Here is a 16,297-nt window from a genome sequence, read left to right on the forward strand (position 1 = left end):
CAATGAAGTTATCGGAAAGAATATTGGTGGCTAGACTCAGGACAGAAGTATCTGCGAGCAACAGTATGGTTTCATCCCTAAAAAGAGTACGACAGATGCATTATTTGCCTTGAGGATGCTCGTGGAAAAGTACAGAGAAGGTCAGAAGGTGCTACATTGTGACTTTGTGGATCTAGAGAAAGCCTATGACAGAGTACCAAGAGAGGAACTGTGGTACTGCATGCAAAAGTCTGGTATGGCGGAGAGATATGTTAGAATAATACAGGACATGTATGATGTTGTTCACGACACAAAACCAGTTAATACCTTTACATTCTCTTCTACACTGTTTTTATAACTAGATTTTCAAATATATGGCTACTCTACTAAAATCAAAACGAAATTTGTGGTGGTTTGGAGGACTCTGATTAAGTGGAGGATTAATTGCATTTCAATATATTTCACAAGAAATGTGTTTTGAGATACAAGTGTGTTGTGATAAGCGCTTGGTCATAGAACAAATTAAACCAGTACCTCCAGGCAGAGTGATAGACTCGAACCATGAACAGCCAAGATTTGTGGATAATTGACACCCAATTATAATTGCATTCCAATTGCATTATTTCTCTTGAATAAGCAGGGCTGAACCACAAATGAGCATTTTTGGGGGTTCGTCCCCCACCCTCCATTTTTTTTTTTAATTTCAAATCTGTAAATACAGTAGGTGAATTTGTCAATGCAAAACTGTGAGTATGCACTCCAGTGTAGTTAAATTCAATCAGACATACCTGCTGTAGTTTCCATTGTTTGTCCTCCCTGAACTGGAAGTGTAGCACTTGACTACTCTTTGCAACCTTCAGATTGATATCCTTTTCAATGTAAAAACAAACGATTAGGCGACACAAACCACTCCATTTTCACGAGGAAAACAGCTACTTTAAGAGCAGCTCAAACTCACCGCCTGAGTCAAAGCTTCTCCTTGTAGTGTCAGCACTCCTTTCACTTGATCCATGCTGCAAAACAACTCTATTTTAAAATTTCAACACAAACACCACCACTAATACTGTATATTTGTTCACAACGACCTCCACTAACAGAATACAATAGAGCTCGTGCATGTGACGTCACCATTTTCACGGCGCCATATTGCCGGTCAAAAACAGCTGCTCGACAGTGTGGGGGATATTGAACTGGAGCAGAATATTCACAATGCCCGAGACTTGTTGTGCTGTTGGTTGTCACAACAGACGACACAGATATTCAAAGAGATCATTCTAGGGAATACCAGCTGAAAAGATGAAAAAAGATCGATGGATTTCAGCAATTAAACGTGATGCATGGTGCCCAACCAAATACACACAACTGTGTAGCGATCACTTGATTTCAGGAAGGAATTATTCTTCTCAATCTCAAATTACCAAAAAGTATAATGCCAAGTTGGCTAATTTGAGAACAATGCGTTAAAAAAAAAAGGAAAACAGGGAGTAGTCTCCAACATACACAAAGGGCGTTGCGGCCACATGTTAATCTTTGGTAAACCACTCCCTAACAGACTTTTTTTTTTTTTTTTTATAATATGCATTGTTCTCAAATGAGTCCAATGCGTATTTAAAAAAGGAAAATAAACTGTCGGTCACACAGAGGTTTACCAAAGTTCAACGTGTGGCCGCAACGTGCTTCCGTGTATGGGGGCTGAAGCCTATCCAGCGATTTATTTTCTTTTTTTAAATATGCATTGGACTCATTTGAGAACAATGCTTATTTAAAAAAAAAAACATCTATCACAGAAAAGCTTAACGTGTGGCCACAACACGCTTCGCGTACAGAGGAGCCGACTCGCTGTCTTTTTTTTCCCCCCCAATCATAGTTAATGAATGCAAATTTGTGTAAAACCAGGGGTCATTTATTTATATATTTGTATTTTTATTGAAAAAAATCTGAATGGCTGCATTGCTATGTGGGATTTATTCTTGATTAGGAACAGATCCAGCAACGAAGTATTTGTATGCGTCCAGGCTTTTCTACGCTTTCAAACTCTTCCGTGTAAATCTCGACGACTTAGATAGATCCAGTTGTCCAAGACAAACCGAAGCAGGCTAATAGTACAATTTCTTATCGCCAAAAACATCGACTTCGGCATTAAATATGGGACCTCTATGCCAAGTGTTTCTCATTTTTCCATGTACCTGCGTTTATTATCTCCTTCTAAATGTTTAACGGTCTTGGACAAAACTCTGGACGTCGTGCTATAAGACATTTTCACGTCGTCTCAAATCGACTTAGCAGTGAAGAATGGTTTGTTTGACCGACACTTCCGGTCAGGGACGTGATTTTATGACGTAGGTGAACGAGCTCTATAACACACAAACACTGATTCATTAAGAGAAATGGCAGATGGCATTACGTTGAGCTGCCCAGGATGAAATTTTCCTGTTTGAGTTGACTCTCCAGGCCTGCCGTAGGCATAGTGAAACGTCTGGAAGCCTCCTGGTAAAGAGCAAAACCGAAACAAAATGAAGACATAAGGAGAGAGATATTGGTTGTAGATACTTAATACCGGGGATGGTGAACACATCTGCCTCACAGTTCTGAGGTAAATGTTCATGGGTTCTAATCCGGCCTCCCCTATGTGGCGTTTGCATTCTACAAGTGCCTGTGTGGGTTTTCTCCAGGTATTCCAGTTTCTTCACACAAGCAAAAACATAAACGTAGATTAACTTTCCATTATTATTTAGAGCCGTATGTATGAATGTGAATGGCTTGTTTGTTAGTATGTTCCCTGCAAACAGATGGCGACCAGTCAAGGGTTGACCCTGCCTCTCATCCAGAGTCACTCTCTCTCTCTGTGCTGGATGAACTTATCAAAAACAACACAGTACATCATGTGAAACAGCACCTGACAACTACTGTATGCCGGTAGCTGATAAGAGTAAAATGAAACAGTAGCAAAGGGAGGGGAACCATTTAGTTAGACAATGGCAATTAGTTAATGACTAACCACTTGGTTCTTCTGATGAAAGATTTTTCCAGAATTTGTTTTTCTATTGTGTCGTGTCTACCTCAAAGTCAAGAGGTGCTGGGTTTGATTCAAACTCAGGCCTTCATAAGCAGACATCACATGTTCTCATTCTGCTTATGAGGATTTTTTTCTCCAATTGCTCCGGGCTTCCTTTTACATTAAAAATGGAGCACGTTAAGATCATGGAAGCCTCTAATCACTGGTGTCAATGTCAAGACTGGTGGACAAGATCTGGTCCTCGATATCATTTTGTACCACAATATTCCCTTGACTTCTGTTTAAACACTAAAATGCTTGTAACGACTTAGCGTGATGGGGTACTATTGAGCAGATGTGGGTCGTAACATTACTCCATTACATTGACTCAACAGTTTGGATAAATTGTACTTGTCAGGGGAATTTAAATGGATCGTACATACTTTATACTTTTACTGAAGTATTTAAGAATAAGCTATACTTTTAGTCCATTACAATGTGCCACACCGCCGCTCAGTATTTTTAGTAATCAAATATTTGCGTCTGCGATATATTTTTAGACTTCAGCATTGGACAATGTTTGCACCATTCCAATCTGTTGTCACTCATGTCATTTGACTCCATTCCACTAACAAAACAACACAAGGCAGGCACATGACTGCACAGCAAGCCTTGACAGGCCAATCAGAGGGACTCATGTTGGGAGGAAGAGGATGAAAATTGTGTTGCATTTACATTATCGATGCCAAAAAAAAAAAAACAACAGCAGCAGCTTTGTCATGCCGTGTAGTCTTACGTTTGACTGAATAAGGATATTTCAGCCCACTGCTCACTTGATAAGAACACTTTCCTGTATGTTTCAAATGTTTTTGTTGTCTTGGCTTATATATGCATCATTTAGGGTGTGTTCTGTGAATCTCTTGCTTGCACACTCACACAGACACTATCATTAGGTCTGGTCAGCAAACAGCTTCTTCATTCAGCCATTTGTGCTGTGCTGTTTAACAAGTAGGAATAATCTCGTATAAGACCATTTCTTGGAGGTAAATATGCCTTACAAAGATTTTACTTTATTTATTTTAATAAAGATTGTAAAGATTAAAAATAGGCTTAGATGGAAAAAGATGACACGCTGTGGCGACCCCTAACAGGACAAGCTGAAAGGAAAAGAAGTATTTAACAAAGATTGTATTTACATTTTAGATTTTGTTCATTAATATCCTTTAAATTGCCATTAGGCAGTATGTGATTTGTGTATCTTATGTGCTGACTGTTTATTGGATTGCTTCTCCCTTTTTTTTTTTTTTTTGACCATCTGTAGCCCATTGTCCACCACAATATTGTGCAAGCTGGCCGGTCCCAAGCCCAGATAAATGCAGAGGGTTGCATCAAGAAGGGCATCTGGCGTAAAACTGTGCCAAACATATGAGCGTTCATCATACGAATTCAATAACTGTTAGGTCGTGGCCCGGGTTCCCTACGCCCGCCCCCGGAACTGTTAATCTGCAAGGCATAGGTAGAAATTCAGATAATGTAGGTCAAAGACAAAAAACGAGGAGGAAAGCAGCGTCGTCGGCAGAAAAAGAAGAGGAATGCACAAACCCTACAGCTTTGTGTAGGGACTTTGAATGTTGAGAGTATGACAGGAAAAGCTCGGGAGTTAGTTGACATGATGATTAGGAGAAAGGCTGATATATTGTGCATCCAAGAGAGCAAGTGGAAAGGGGATAAGGCCAGAAGTTTTAGGTGCAGGGTTGAAAATAATTTATCATGGAGCAGATGGGAAGAGAAATGGAGTAGGGGTTATTTTAAAAGAAGAGCTGGCTCAGAATGTCTTGGAGGTGAAAAGAGTATCAGATTGAGTGATGAAGATGAAATTGGAAATTGAGGGTATTGTGTATAATGTGATCAGCGGCTATGCCCCACAGGTAGGATGTGACCTCGAGTTGAAAGAGAAATTCTGGAAGGAACTAGACGAAGTAGTCCTGAGTATCCCAGACAGAGAGAGAATTGTGATTGGTCCAGATTTCAATGGACAGGAGGCGAAGGAAACAGGGGCAATGAAGAAGTGATAGGTAAGTGGTGAACACTTATTTCCAGAAGAGACAGGAACATTGAGTGACCTACAAGAGCGGAGATAGAAGCACGCAGGTGGATTAGAGTTTGTGCAGACGGTGAGGTGGTGGGGAAACTGTACCTCGACAGCATAGGATGTTTGTGTGTAGGATGACTCTGGTAGCGGGTAGGAAGACCAAGAAGACAAAGGTACAGCAGAGAATCAGGTGTTGGAAGTTGAGGAAGGAAGAATGTTGTGCGGACTTTCGGAAAGATGTGAGACAGGTCCAGATGGATAGGATGAGCTCCCAGAAGACTGGAATACTACTGCCGAGGTATTCAGAGAGGCAGGCAGGAGAGTACTTGGGGTGTCTTCTGGTAGGAAAGAGGAGAAAGAGACTTGGTGGTGGAACCCCAAAATACAGGAAGTCATACAAGGAAAGAGATTAGCGAAGAAGAAGTGGGACACGGAGAGGACTGAGGAGAGGCGAACGGAATACGTGGATAGTAATAGATGCGTCGTCAGGCAAAGGTAGATGTGGCGAAGGCTAAAGAAGAGGCATATGACGACATGTACACCAGTATAGATACAAAAGAAGGAGTAAAGGATCTCTACAGGTTGACCAGGCAGAGGGATTGAGATGTGAAGGATGTGCAGCAAGTAAGGGTGATTTAGGATAGAGATGAAAATGTATTGACTGGTGCCAGTAGTGTGCTAAGTAGATGGAAAGAGTACTTTGAGAAGTTAATGAATAAAGAAAATGGGAGAGAAGGTAAAGTTGAAGATGCAAGCGTGAATGACCGGGAAGTGGCAATAATTAGAACAGAATGAAAAATGGAAAGACAGTTGGTCCCGATGACAAACCAGTGGAGGTATGGAAGCAATTTGGTGAGGTGGCTGTAGAGTTTTTGACCAACTTATTCAATAGAATACTAGCGGGAGAGAAGATGCCAGAAGAATGGAGGAAAAGTGTGCTAGATCCCATTTTTAAGAACAAAGGCAATGTTCAGAACTGTGGAAACTACAGAGGAATAAAGATGATGAGCCACACAATGAAGTTATGGGAAAGAGTAGTGGAGGCAAGACTCGGGACAGAACTAAGTTCCTGAGAGCAACAATATGGTTTCATGCCTACAAAGAATACCACAGATGCATTATTTGCCTTGAGGATGCCTGTGGAATAGTACAGAGAAGGTCAGAAGGAGCTGCATTGTGTTTTTGTAGACCTAGAGAAAGCCTATGACAGAGTACCAAGACAGGAACTGTGGTACTGTGTGCGCAAGTCTGGTGTGCTGGAGAAATACGTTAGAATAGTACAGGACATGTATGAGCGCAGCAGAACAGCGGCGAGCTGTGCTGTAGGTGTGTCAGAAGAATTTAAGGTGGAGGTGGGACTGCATGAGGGATCCGCGCTGAGCCCCTTCCTGTTTGCGGTCATAATGGATAGGCTGACAGACGAGGTTAGCCTGGAATCCCCTTGGACCATGATGTTTACAGATGATAATGTGTTCTGCAGTGAAAGCAGGGAGTAGGCGAAGGAACAATTAGAAAGATGGAGGTACGCATTGGAAAGGAATGAAGATTAGCTGAAGTAAAACAAAATATATGTGCGTGAATGAGAGTGGCGGAGGAGGAAGAGTGAAGCTCCAGGGAGAAGAGATAACGAGGGTGGATGACTTAAAATATGTGGATCAACAATACAGACCGATTGCGAGTGTGGTAGGGAGGTGAAGAAACGGGTACAAGCGCGATGGAACAGTTGGGGGAGGTGTCTGGTGAGCTATGTGACAGAAGAGTATCCGCTAAGATGAAAGGCAAAATTTATAAAACAGTGGTGAGGCCAGCCATGATGTACGGATTAGAAACGGTGGCCCTGAAGAAACAACAGGAAGCAGAACTTGAGGTAGCAAAAGTGAAGATATTGAGGTTCTCACTTGGTGTGAACAGGTTGGATAGGATTAGAAATGAACTCATTAGAGGGACAGCCAAAGTTGGATGTTTTGGAGACAAGGTTTGAGAGAGCAGACTTCGATGGTTTGGACCTGCCCAGAAGCGAGGGAGTGAGTATATTGGTAGAAGGGTGCTGAGGATGGAGCTGCCATGCAAAAGAGCGAGAGGAAGACCAAAGAAAAGGTGGATGGATGTTGTGAGGTAAGACATGAGGGCAGTTGGGCCTAGAGAGGAAGATCCATGTGATATGCTTGGATGGAAAAAGATGACACTGTGTCGACCCCTAACGGGACAATCCGAAAGAAAAAGAAGTTCATCAATATCAAAATCTGCGGTCCTATTTTATTTTTATTAGATTTGTTCGTCATACCCTGATGTAAGGGACTGAACTCTCTCTCTTTTTTGCCATCTGTTCCAGCTTTTTTGTAATGTGTTGCTCCCATAAAATTCTACATTAATGATTATTTGCTAAAATCAATTAGGTTTATCAGTTTGAACATTAAATACCTGCCCTTGTACACAATTAAATATAGGTCAAACATAATTTGCAAATCAAAGTATCGTGTTTTTGTTTAAAACAATGTCCCCAAACGTTATTGGAATTGGGTTTGTAGTTGCTTTCATTTTTTTTTTTTTTGTTTTTTTTTTGCTGTTGAGTTGACAAAATTACATATATGAATAACTCTCCCTCTGGCTCTTTGTTTGTATCGTGTGACTAGCTCTGTGTCTTAAAAATAAAGACTGCTTCCTTAATTATGCAACAAAAGATACATTTCCAACTGCGATTTTGTTTTGCTGCTGTTTTCTGTGATTGAAGCATTTTTGTTTTAAAGTTGTTTTATGTTCTTGCGTGTTTCTGCTGTTGAGAGCACATTTGTCCGTCGGCCACCGTTCAGATGGTATGTGGCCAAAAATACACTTTGATCGTCAACATAAACCGTTGCCGCTCAAAGTACATAGGAGAACAAAAAGGTTGTAGCATTGAGGGGGGTGTAGCTGGGATGGTGAGTTCACTGTTGAGGCCTTTTGGCCTCAAGCAACGAAATGTCAATCAACAGTCTGATGACCCCTATGATTTACTTACCCTCCCTTTCACTATTCTATGCCTACAGCTATCTTCAAGAACTACTGATCTCACTAAAGGTCAATCTAGTCCTACTAACAGAAACATACAATTCACCCTAAAAATATATTTTCAACTTCCAGTATGTCCGATGGTTAAAGCGGTTTCTAAATCCAAACAAAACGTGAGCCAGCCAGCATCCTTTCATGGACATATTTGGTTGCATTACTTGCATATATATATTTTTTTTAATCTCAGTCTTAAATACACCAGTCAGCCTTAAAAAAAAGATAATAACAAACTCATTATCTTAACCCTTACCTTGAGAACATCCAGCAGCTGCTTAAGAACAGCGTGAACTTCTTCTTTAAGAAGCCAGTTGAACTCTTCCTCCTGTCATACATTTAATCAGACAAAAGGCAAATGAGGTGTTACAATGGAAACAGACAGAAAATATACAGTGCCGTGAAAAAGTATTTGCCTCCCCCCACCCATATCACACAGAAAGGTTTCAAATTATCAGAACAATTTTAATATCACTCAGAGACAACCCAAGGAAATACAAAATGCATTTTCCAAATGACAATGAAATTTATAAAGGCACAAAATACAAAAAAATTCAAACCTTTCTGCCCCTCCCCGAACCTATGAACAGGTTGTGTCACCCTTGGCAGCAATAACTGTAACCAATCTTGCTCTTCTTCCCCACTCTTCTTTGCAGAATTGTTTCAACTCCGCCATATTAGAGTTATCTAGCATGAACTGCCCACCCTTTTAAGGTAAATTGGATTAAAATCCAACTTTGACTTGGCCACTCCAAAATCATTTTTTTTCCTCGAGCAATTCAGAGGTGGACATGTTGGTATGTTTTGGATCGTTGTTCTGAGCTCAAGAGCTCGAGTTTGAAGGCATGAACGGAAGGCCAGATGTTCTCCTTCAAGATTTTCTGGTACACAGCAGAATTCATTTTTCCATCAATCACAGCAAGTTATCCTGGTTCTGAGCCATTACACTGCTACCACCATGCTTCACTGTTGGCACAATATTCTTTTTATAAAATGCTGTGCCATTTTTACAACAGATGTAATGGGTCGCAGAGCTTCCCAAAAGTTACATTTTTGACTTGTCAGTCTACACAATGTTTCCCCAAAAGTATTGAGGATCATCAAGATGTTTTTTTGGCAAATATGAGACGAGCCTTTGGATTCTTGGCTGACAGAGGGGTTTTCGCCTGAGAACTCTCCCATGGATGCCTTTTTGGCCAGTGATGTTCTTATGGTAGAGTCATCAACACTGACCTTAACTGAGGCCAGCGAGGCCTGGAGGTCTTTAGCTGTTATTTGAGGTTCTTTTGTGACCTCTTGGATGAGTCGTTGTCGCACTCTTGGAGTCATTTTAGTTGGTCGTCCACTCCTGGGAAAGTTTGCCACTGTTCTGAGTTTTCTGTATTTGTGGATAATGGCTCTGACAGTGGTTCGCAACCGGCATCTCAGGAGGGGGAAGCGGTGTACCATCAGCACTATGAAAAGTGGGGACGGAGTGCTCCTGATCTCGATTTGGGACATTGTGAGTCGGTTAGGAGAATACTTAGAAGACGTCCTCAATTCCGCCAACGTGCTTTCCCATGAAGAAGCAGAGTCTGGGTTCTCTGAGGCGGGCTCTCCGATCTTTGGCGTTGAGGTCAATGAGATGGTTAAAAAGTTCCTCAGTGGCAAGGCCTCAGGGACAGCTGAGATTCCCCGGAGTTCTTAAAGGCTATGGATGTTGTGGAGCCGTCCTGGTTGACATGCTTCTGCAACATCACATGGATATCGGGGACAGTGGCTCTGGATTGGAAGATTTGGGTGGTGGTCCGCCTTCTTAAAAAGGAGGACCAGATGGTGTGTTCCAACTACAGGGGGATCACACTCCTCAGCCTCCATGGTAAATTCTATTCAAGGGTGCTGGAGAGGAGGGTCCGTCGTGAAGTCGAATGTCAGATTCCAGACTAGCAGTATTGTTTTCGTCCTGGGTGTGGAACAGTGGACCAGCACTATACCCTCAACAGGGTCCTCAAGGCTGCATGGGAATTCACCCAACCAACCTGACCATGTCCCTCAGTGAGTCCTCTGTGGTGGGGATGCTTCTGGAGTATGATGAACCAAGCCCCCACATTGAGGATGTTTAGTCCCTGTATGACTGGTGTTAGAGTTTGGTCCACATTGCCGGCAGTAAATGGTGAGATTTGGACTCTGCCAAGGCTACCTTTTGTCACAGATTGTGTTCATTACTTTGATGGACAGAATTTCTAGGCACAGTAGAGGGTGTCCGGTTTGGTGGCCTGAGTATTGCATTTCTGGTTTTTGCAGATGATGCTTTTCTGTTGTCTTCATCAAGCCATAATCTGTAACTCTCACTGGAGCGGTTCACAGCTCAGGGTGAAGCGGTTGTGTTGGGAATCACCACCTCGAAATCTGAGAACAGTCAGAAAAGGGTGGTGTGCCCTCTCCATGTCGGGATGAGACAGTGCCCTAAGTGAAGGAGTTCAAGTATCTTGGGGTCCTGTTCACGAGTGAGGTAAGAACGGAATGGGAGATTGACAGGCAGATCGGTGCAGTGTCTGCAGTGATGTGGACTTTGTATCGGTTCGTTGTGGTAAACAAGGATATAAGCCGAAAGATCGACGAACTCAATTTATCAGTCGATCTATGTTCCTACCCTCACCTATGGTAATGAGCTGTGAAATCATGACCTAAAGAACAAGATCCTGGATACACGTGGCCAAAACGAGTTTCCTCCGCAGGGTCTCCGGACTCTGCCTTAGAGATAGCGTGAGAAGCTCGATCAGAGGGGAAGGGCTCAGAGTTGAGCTGCTGCTCCTCCACATGGAGAGGAGCCAGGTGAGGAGGCTCAAGCATCTCTTTAAGATTCCTCCAGAGACACATTGGAGGGACTACATCTCTCGGTTGGCCAAGGAACACATTGGGATTCCCCCAGAAGTGCTGGATGAAGTAGTTGGAGACAGGAGAGTTTGGGGATTTCTGCTAAAGCTACTGCACCTGCGACACGACCTCGGATAAGGGGCAGAAAACGATGTATTCTTTTGTTTAATACAATGCCCCAACTTTATTAGAATTGAGTTTATGGATTTTTGTGATTTTATTATTTTTACATTAGCTGTGCTGTTCTGACTTAAACTAGGTTGGAAAATTCAAGTGCATTTAAGTCGATATATACAGTGAAGAAAATAAATATTTGAAAACCCTGCTATATTGCCAGTTCTCCCATTTACAAATCATGGAGAGGTCTGAAATTTTCATCGTAGGTGCAGGTCCACTGTGAGAGACAATCTAAAAAGAAGAATCCAGAAATCACAATGAATTATTTTTTTTTAATGATTTGTGTGATACAGCTGCAAATAAGTATTTGAACACCTGAGAAAACCAATGTTAACATTGAGTACAGTAGCCTTTTTTTGCAAATACAGAGGTCAAACGTTTCCTGTAGTTGTTCAACAGGTTTGCACACACTCCAGGAGGGATTTTGGCCCTCTCCTCCACACAGATCTTCTCTAGATCAAGACAGGTTTCCGGGCTGTCACTGAGAAACATGGAGTTTCAGCTCCCTCCAAAGATTTTCTATTGGGTTTAGGTCTGGAGACTGGCTAGACCACGACAGAAGCTTGATATGCTTTTTACAGAGCCACTCCTTGGTTTTTCTGGCTGTGTGCTTCGAGTCATTGTCATATTGAAAGAGCCAGCAACGACCCATCTTCAAGTCTCTGACTGAAGGAAAGAGGTTGATCCCCAAAATTTCACAACACAAGGCCACAGTCATCCTTTCCTTAATACAGTGCAGTCATCCTGTCCCATGTGCAGAAAGATAACCCCAAAGCATGATTCTACCACTCCCATGCTTCACAATAGGAATGGTGTTGCTGGGATGGAACTCATCATTCATCTTTCTCCAAACACAGTTCGTGGAATTATGACCAAAAAGTTCCATTTTGGTCTCATTTGACCACAAAGCCTTCTCCCATGACTCCCCTATCATTCAAATGGTCATTGGCAAATTTAAGACAGGCCTTGACATGTGCTGGTTTAAGCAGGGGAACCTTCCGTGCCATGCATGGTTTCAAACCATAACGTATTAGTGTATTACCAACAGTCACCTTGGTTAACGGTGGTCCCAGCTCTTTTCAGGTCATTGACCAAGTCCTGTCGGGTAGTCCTGGGCTGATTCCTCAACTTTAAAGGATCATTGAGACCCCACGAGTTGATATCTTGCATGGGGCTCCACTCCAATCGAGATTGACCATCATGTTTAGCTTCTTCCATTTTCAAATGACTGCTCCAACAGTGGACCTTTTTTCACCAAGCGTCTTGGAAATTTCTCTGTAGCCCTTTCCAGCCATGTGGAAATGTACAATTTTGTCTCTGGTGTCTTTGGACAGCTCTTTGGTCTTGGCCATGTTACAAGTTTGAGTCTTGCTAATTGTATGGGATGGGCAGGTGTCTTTATGCAGCTAACGACCTCACACATGTGCATCTGATTCAGGATAATACATGGAGTGGAGGTGGACTTTTAAAGGCGGACTTACAAGTCTTTGAGGATCAGAATTCTAGCTGATAGACAGGTGTTCAAATACTTATTTGCAGCTGTATCACAAATAATTTAAAAAAATCATACATTGTGAATTCTGGATTTTCTTTTTAGATTATCTCTCACACAGTGGACATGCCCCTACGCTGAAAATTTCAGACCTCTCCATGATTTCTTAGTGGGACAACTTGCAACATGTGTTCAAATACTTATTTTCTTCACTGTATGAGATGGATTGGTTCTGGCACAATGAACAACTGCTTAGAGCATCTGCCGAATAGATCTCAGGACCGGGGTTCAAATCTCCGTTTTGCCTGTGTGGAGTTTGCATGTTCTCGCCGTGCTTGTGTGAGTTTTCTCCGGGCACTCCACTTTACTCTTACATCCCAAAATATGCATTCATTGGAGACTCTAAATTACCAGGAGGTGTGACTGAGTGTGAATGATTGTTTCTATGTAGCCTGCGTTTGGGTTCAAGGTATACCCTGCCTGCTGCCCGAAGATACCTGGGAGAGGGCCACCACTCCTGCGACCCTTGTAAGGATAAGTGGCTCAGAAAATGGATGAATGATTGGTTCCATGCAGTCGGTTTAATGAATCATTTCGATTGCCTTTTTTGCAGTTTCAACACTGGATGAGTGTTGATTTTAGACGTGCTGCTCCAGATTTCCACACAATGGACCTTTCTGACTGGTGATCTTCAGCTCCGCCTCCCTTAGCTACAGTTGCATTCTCCCACAATCTTCCAAAATGGCGACTGAACAGAACAGGTTTGAAATGGATTCTCTATCGCGTATTCCCAGTAAGATTGCGGTATGTTTTTTGCCAAATGCACCACACTTGTCCAAGAGAGTTCTACAGAGAGGTCTCAACTATTTCACCCAAGGATATGTACACGGAATTAAGATTTTGGACGGAGCAGGACGCAATGTTAGAGTTACAGTGAAATGTTGGCGTTCGATGCAAAAATGTTTGCGGCCATCTGATTGCCTATTATTGTACGAGTGATTGACAGGTCGGAAAGGTCCATAGGTCATGTTATGACAGTAGTGTATATAATGACTATTTAATTACTTTGGATCACTGTTGGCTGTTTTTGCTGTGTACAACCAAAACTCAATGTTAATGGGGCAGCCGTGAGCCAAGAAGTTAGATCATTGTTTACCACCATCAGGAGGGAATGTGGCTTAAGAAGCTTAACGGCAGAAGGATGTGGGGGAAACAAACAAACAAAAAAAGATCAACAAATAATCGTCAGTATGACAGATCTTGTGCGTATGTGGCAAAATACTAGCTACCCGGAGTGCTGTGTTAAATAACACCCTGCTCCATCGTGCCAACTACTAGTGATGTTTGCCATGCCCACTAACATGGGGAAAATGCAGGGTGAAAATTTCCCATCCATGTTTTTGTAATGTTTTGCCCCGGTTGTTTGAACTTCTATTTTGAAGGTCCTTGTTAGCCCTTTCACAAACGAACACTGTAAGGAGGTGATTGATGCACTTCTGCTGGAGTGAGAAATAAAAGAAGCCACATTGAACTTCAAGAGCAAGTATTGTCCAGTTATTCTTAGATTGACCTATAGTACCTCTCGTTCTCTGAAAGATCACAACAGTGTTCACGGCGATTAAAGAATTGTTTTTCTTCTTGGTATTTTATTATGTAAATACTGGATGCGTTCCTAACAGTGACAGAATTATAATTTATAATTTTAATTCAACCACTAACTCGGGTTATTGGTTGCCTGGCGTGTCCCACATCGCCCTTTTTACGGCGCCTCTGCGCTTCCATTCAACGGACTGTTCGATTCGGTCGGGCCCGCCGCAAACACAGAGTTGACACCCCAAACCTTGCCAAAACAGCACCTGCATGCTATCAGCATATGGGAGCCGCGCAACCTACAAACGTAGCAACGCATCACTGATTTGGCCAAGCGACTGCGAAGTCGGCGTTTGGTTGAGATTGTAGCAGCTAGCTTCCCTGCACACTGACAAAAAACATCAGCTTACCAGAACCGTTCTCTCCACTTGACTTGCCGCCGACATCTTGGGTAGTTCCGACAGAGACCTCTGAGGGTTGAGCATTGTGCGCAGTCAACGGCTACAACGCGTCGACAACAACCTCAGGACACGTATTGAAGTATCCGCTCTCGCGTGTACGTCTGCCTAGAATGCCTCCTAGTTTAGCAGATGACCTGCTGCATTGAGCGTCAGTAGCTGTCGCAGGGGAAACACACACACGATGGGATGGCAAAAACGGACGGCTTCACTGACAATAAGAGCACGTAGCATAACGTTGACAAATTAGAACGTTACATACCTACACAGATACGCAGTTTGCGCCAACGTATCAATTTCCGTTTGAACTTGATGAGGTTTTCTAATTTACTTTATTCGGCCTCTCTCTGAAAAACAGGCTACTGTTTTAAAGCTTGCGATACGATTAGACAGAAGAATACATTACATCTGTAAGATAACTGTTCAATGAATCAACATGTCAAGTGGGAAATTGCGGAGGGTCTTGAATGCAACATACCGCGGTCACACCTCCAGAATTAAGTGGTCCCGCCTACTTATCCTTATATGATTTCCATAGTACGGTTTATATTTTGAGTAGAATGTTTTTTAAAAAAATGTGTCCGTATATTTACATATGGTTCATCCCAAGACCTAAAAAATATATATGGTACGCACTTTTTTTGTCTTGCAATCAAGGTTTGTTCCCTGAGTGACCTAAAACTAAAAGAAGGGGGGGGGGGAAATGCAACAGAGAAAATGTCATTCTTTATTATGAGACGAAAACACGCATCCTCCGGAAAAGGGCATAACACACCATATGCGAAGAAGAAAAAAAGAGAAAACGAGAAAAAGAAAGGCAAGAAATGAGCTCAGAATACTGTACCACATGCACCTCCTTCGAGCCCGGAATCCAGTAGTCCTCATGTTCAGACATACAGCAATCGTGGTCACATGTAAACAGCACAGATAGGCCCAACAAGTACTGAGGATTGGGCTGAACAGGTTGCCCCATCTTGCGCAGCTATGGTACTCAGGGAGAACACTAGTGCACTGGACACCCCCATCCTAAATGGACTCACCGCAAATGCTGGTAACCCAATGGAGGCTATTAGGTGGGTTTTTTGTTGCATGTCCATCTCGTAAAAGTACAATAAATCCTGTTTTTAGTATCCTTGGGTTACATATTCACACCGAATCATAAAATGGACTCACAGTGGGTATGGAGAGCATTCAAACCGGTGTGAAAAACTTGCTCTGCGTCTTTCCCAAAATGACCCATGTCTATTTGAGCTCAAAAGGGTGTTCTTACTAAATATCAAGCAGAGGGCCTGAATACTGAGAGCTGTGTGAAATTTCAGTTTGTCTAATTTAATCTGCACAAATTTCAATTTTTTTTCTATTATTGTGTGCAATGAGGGGAGAAAAAGATTTTAGAAAATGGCAGCAATGTAACAGGAAAACAAGAGGATCTGAATATTTTCTGTACCAACTGCACGGAATGAATAATTCAGGGTTATATTTTCCCATTTGCAATCATGCTTTTTTTTTCCAAGACTTGCACAAGTTTCATCCATGTGCATTCTCCTGTCCAGACGTCTGACATAACTGCATTTAATCAAATCACCAAAGAGTTGATTTACTTTCAACTTGACAGC

General features: G+C 42.4%; 1 protein-coding gene across 2 annotated transcripts in view; it reads right to left on the reverse strand.

Annotated features, from left to right (window-relative positions):
• rogdi (rogdi atypical leucine zipper) overlaps positions 1-14,914 on the reverse strand; it is a 28,345-nt gene extending 13,431 nt beyond the window's left edge. Inside the window, exons 1-5 of one of the 2 annotated variants that reach the window (XM_061846594.1) lie at positions 14,634-14,914; positions 8,365-8,436; positions 2,384-2,466; positions 938-992; positions 768-848 (exon numbers count right to left, since the gene is read on the reverse strand). In XM_061846594.1, the coding sequence (XP_061702578.1) occupies positions 768-848; positions 938-992; positions 2,384-2,466; positions 8,365-8,436; positions 14,634-14,708 (366 nt within the window). In that variant the 5' untranslated portion in view covers positions 14,709-14,914. The remainder of the gene's footprint in view (positions 1-767; positions 849-937; positions 993-2,383; positions 2,467-8,364; positions 8,437-14,633) is intronic. The other variant, XM_061846593.1, reaches the window with a different exon arrangement.
• Between the last annotated feature and the right edge of the window lie 1,383 nt (positions 14,915-16,297).

The sequence above is a fragment of the Syngnathoides biaculeatus genome, chromosome 16 (assembly GCF_019802595.1).
Source record: "Syngnathoides biaculeatus isolate LvHL_M chromosome 16, ASM1980259v1, whole genome shotgun sequence".
Lineage (NCBI taxonomy): Eukaryota > Metazoa > Chordata > Actinopteri > Syngnathiformes > Syngnathidae > Syngnathoides > Syngnathoides biaculeatus.